This window comes from Rhipicephalus microplus, chromosome 9 (genome assembly GCF_043290135.1).
Source record: "Rhipicephalus microplus isolate Deutch F79 chromosome 9, USDA_Rmic, whole genome shotgun sequence".
Taxonomy (NCBI): domain Eukaryota; kingdom Metazoa; phylum Arthropoda; class Arachnida; order Ixodida; family Ixodidae; genus Rhipicephalus; species Rhipicephalus microplus.
Genome location: NC_134708.1, coordinates 98,283,736 through 98,287,028, shown reverse-complemented (window position 1 = coordinate 98,287,028; position 3,293 = coordinate 98,283,736). Strand labels below are relative to the sequence as shown.

The window sequence follows — 3,293 nt, the reverse complement described above, 5'->3', positions numbered from 1 at the left end:
TTCAAACAGTGCCAAATCAGAAACGTCAGCATCGAACGACAGCCAGCGAAGATGATGCTGAGAGCGAGTCGATGAAATAGCTTCTTGGTGCAGAAAACGCCACAACAAAACCGAATGGACGTCTCCCGCTCTCGGTGCAGTGGCACATCGCCTCTCGTCGCTAACGGCGCAATACTGAATTGTCATCGGTTCATCATCATTGTTACGTCACAACAAAGAGCGGCCACAGTTGAACGCGCGTAATACAAATGGACTACGGTACACTCTACTTTTATTCTTAGCTTGTCACCGACTATATTGGCCCATGTCTTCTAGATAAAAAAAAACAAGGGCAATGGTTTGGAATACTGTGCTCGCTGGACTTTCATGCATCAGTATTCCTGCGGCCTGGTTCCCTTTTTGAGCCTGCAGTACAACAGATTACAACAGATTGCCTGCAGTACAACAAATACAACAAGGGAGTACAACAGATTGCTGGTCTCAAGAAACTATCAGGCAGTCATCGCTCAGTATCACCATGAACTATCGTCTCGTGTTGGAATTAACAATATGGATGTATGCCATAGCTTAAACTTTGCATCAGTGATACAAAAACTAAATATCTGATGTACTTTTGAGCTGCTATTTATTGTGACAAACTTAAAACAAATCAGAGGCTGATATTATAGGTGCACTTCGTAAGTGGCCAAGAAGATGTAATGGTACATAGCACGGTCAGTTGCGAGATACTAAATTCCCATGTTTTTATTTACACGATAGCAGCGTCTCATACACGAAAGAAGAATCATCACATGATGCGAAGACACATTAATCGGCTAGTCAGCATTTAAAGAGGCCGTCATGAATGTCATCACAAAGGAAAGGCTGATATTTAGGTTTGCGCCAAAGTGCTTGCACTCGTCTCCCATTCTGGACAGTTACGCCAAAAAAAAGGCCCCAAACACAGACCACCCAACGCAAACACAGCAAGATCAATGCTTACAGTTCATTGACAAACAGACGTTCGAAAGTAGAAGATACGTGAACCGTAAAGCTCGCGTCTCTCGTGTGAAACAAGGCGATGCGACAAAGCACTGTCATTTCTCGCGAGTAAAAAAGGGACAGTTTTCGAGAGTGACAAACGAAATGCGCGGCCTTCTCTAGCTCTGTAAATGTGCATGGGTTAGAAAGTGACTTTGTCAATGTTAGCTGACTTCCACCGTTAGGCAGGTCGAAATAGTCAATAAAGTTCTGAGGAAAATCTTCCATGGAAGTTTTCTACATTCTTGCTTGAAGACTACGTGAAATGTTGCAAAATATTCGAGGATGTTCATTCATCAACATTTCCGGCGAGCAGGATGGTGACAGTGTTCCCATGCTGACTTCTTTCGCTGGATTCTTCCGAGAAGCCGGTTTCCTCGAGACAGTCGAGGGTGCCCTGAACACCTGTTGAGCAGTCTCTAAAGGTACAGGTGGTCCAATATCGCCTGTGACTACGGCCAACCTAGATTCCTTGCTGCAGAGTTGTTCCACCGGATCCTTCTCCTGACTTTGCATGGCAAGGATCACCTTGTCGTGGTTACAGGGTCGCTGAAAGAGCGTCTTCACTTCTAGAGGATTCCGCTCGTCTTGAAGTGTCAGTGCTCCAGTTCTGACGATGTGCTCTCTGTGCCTGCTGAGGAACACTTGTGCTACATCCGGCTACCTGGTGGGTCTCAACTTTCTTGTTCGGGACTGCTTCACCGCATTTCGAACCTTCATATGAGCGGAATAGGCAATCGTTGTTGTAGTGTCGAAGCATGTCTTTCAAGGCGCCCTCGAATTTGCATCCTTGGGCTTCGTTCCAGCAGTAAACCTTCATCGAAAAAGAAGAAAGAAGATAGTGCCTATGCAAGATTCACGTTAACCTTCTGTATCAATGATTGAAGCCAACCACCCACCTTATTATTCGGTGTATAGAAAAGCATTGTACAAATAACCCTCTGTGTCTAGCAATGCTCAAACACATAATCTTTATAGTATATCTACGCTAGTAGACATACATAATCTTTATAATATATCTACGCTATCTACACTATAGTATATCTATACCTACGCCACGAGAAGCGCCAGCAGAAATCAGGCTTAGGAAGAAGAAGAAAAGCGCGTCTACAGTTAAAAAGTCTTGTCCCAACAGCGATCCCTAAGTGTGCATATTTGACTGTCTGCCCGTAAGATAGTGAACAATGTACCACGTGAAGAATGTGATAGTGTCTTGTATCATGCATCCTTGGATAAATAATAAAATAAAGCAACACTCGGCATCGACGCTGTGAGGTGAGCAATTTTGCGAGTTTGGCAAGAGTGACATATTTAGAGGCTTATTTTTTTCTTTATATTTGGCTAAAACCACGGGAAGTAGGGTTAGCTTCATTATTCCCATTAAAAGCAGTCATTTTACAATTTCTCGTGAAAAACGACTGACGCTGCTTTCTTACCTGCAAGGCCTTTGCTGTTCCGATGGGCATATCGTAACTGGCACATCGCGCTTTTTCGAACGGCTTGTCATCCAACGGACAACGCCCACCGCCGCCTTGGGAATTAACCGCGAGGCACCATTCGCATAGAAAGTGCGCACATGGCAACCGCACGGTCTTCTTCGGAATCATGAGGCACAGTCCACACAGGCGGGAAATGGGCACTTCGTCGACAAAGTGAGTCGGTTGCCAGTTTACGCCTTTGATGGGGATGTCGCGAAAACGGTGCACTCGGATGAGATCGGCCATGGTGATGTGAATTCAGACGCGAATACTTCACGGGCACACGAGAGAATGCACTGGCCGCATAATTCAACGAACCTATCGGTACTTGGTGGTTTCATGCGCCAATGCTGCATATATACCAACTAAGAAAGATAACGAAAGGAATCGTTGTCTGCTATCGCATGTAACACGAACCTCAATTCAAGCTGTTCGACTTTGGAACTTGGGTGATCACAGTAAAATATTACCATGATAACGTTGGAGAGAGCTCGTTTCGTAGAAATTTCGATCTCGCAGTAGGCGAAACTTTCGGTTGGCAGCTTGAAAGCAGCGTTGGCCGTGATCGCAAATTCGAAGTAGATGCAAATAAAGAGAGCAACCGGAGGGCGTTTGCACGAAGTGAAGGGAGGTCAGTTATTGGGAAATTGATAGTGTTTGTGTGGGTGATTGTTCGTACATGCCACGCCTCCTTTATTTTTTTCAATGCCTGTGCAAACGCCCGCTTTTTAACGGAATTTGATTGATTGATTGAAAACTTAATTGAACAATTTGCAGTTTGCTCTCGTTTGTTGA

At 44.8% G+C, this 3,293-nt stretch overlaps 1 protein-coding gene across 1 annotated transcript; it reads right to left on the bottom strand.

The window, feature by feature from the left end:
- Window positions 1-606: 606 nt before the first annotated feature.
- On the bottom strand, window positions 607-2,950 carry LOC119165543 (TNF receptor-associated factor 6-B-like). The gene is made up of 2 exons (XM_037417689.2): window positions 2,457-2,950; window positions 607-1,834 (listed from the first exon to the last, which is right to left on the bottom strand). Exons 1-2 carry the CDS (start codon window positions 2,742-2,744, stop codon window positions 1,559-1,561), a joined length of 564 nt encoding a protein of 187 aa, XP_037273586.2. The 5' UTR covers window positions 2,745-2,950; the 3' UTR covers window positions 607-1,558.
- Window positions 2,951-3,293: the final 343 nt, after the last annotated feature.

Bases quoted from the DNA above. Each gene is read 5' to 3' on its own strand.
- LOC119165543 (XM_037417689.2), bottom strand. From the start codon at position 2,744: ATGGCCGATCTCATCCGAGTGCACCGTTTTCGCGACATCCCCATCAAA. The intron at 1,835-2,456 runs GTAAGAAAGCAG...TTTTCGATGAAG, and splicing joins GAACAGCAAAGGCCTTGCAG to GTTTACTGCTGGAACGAAGC.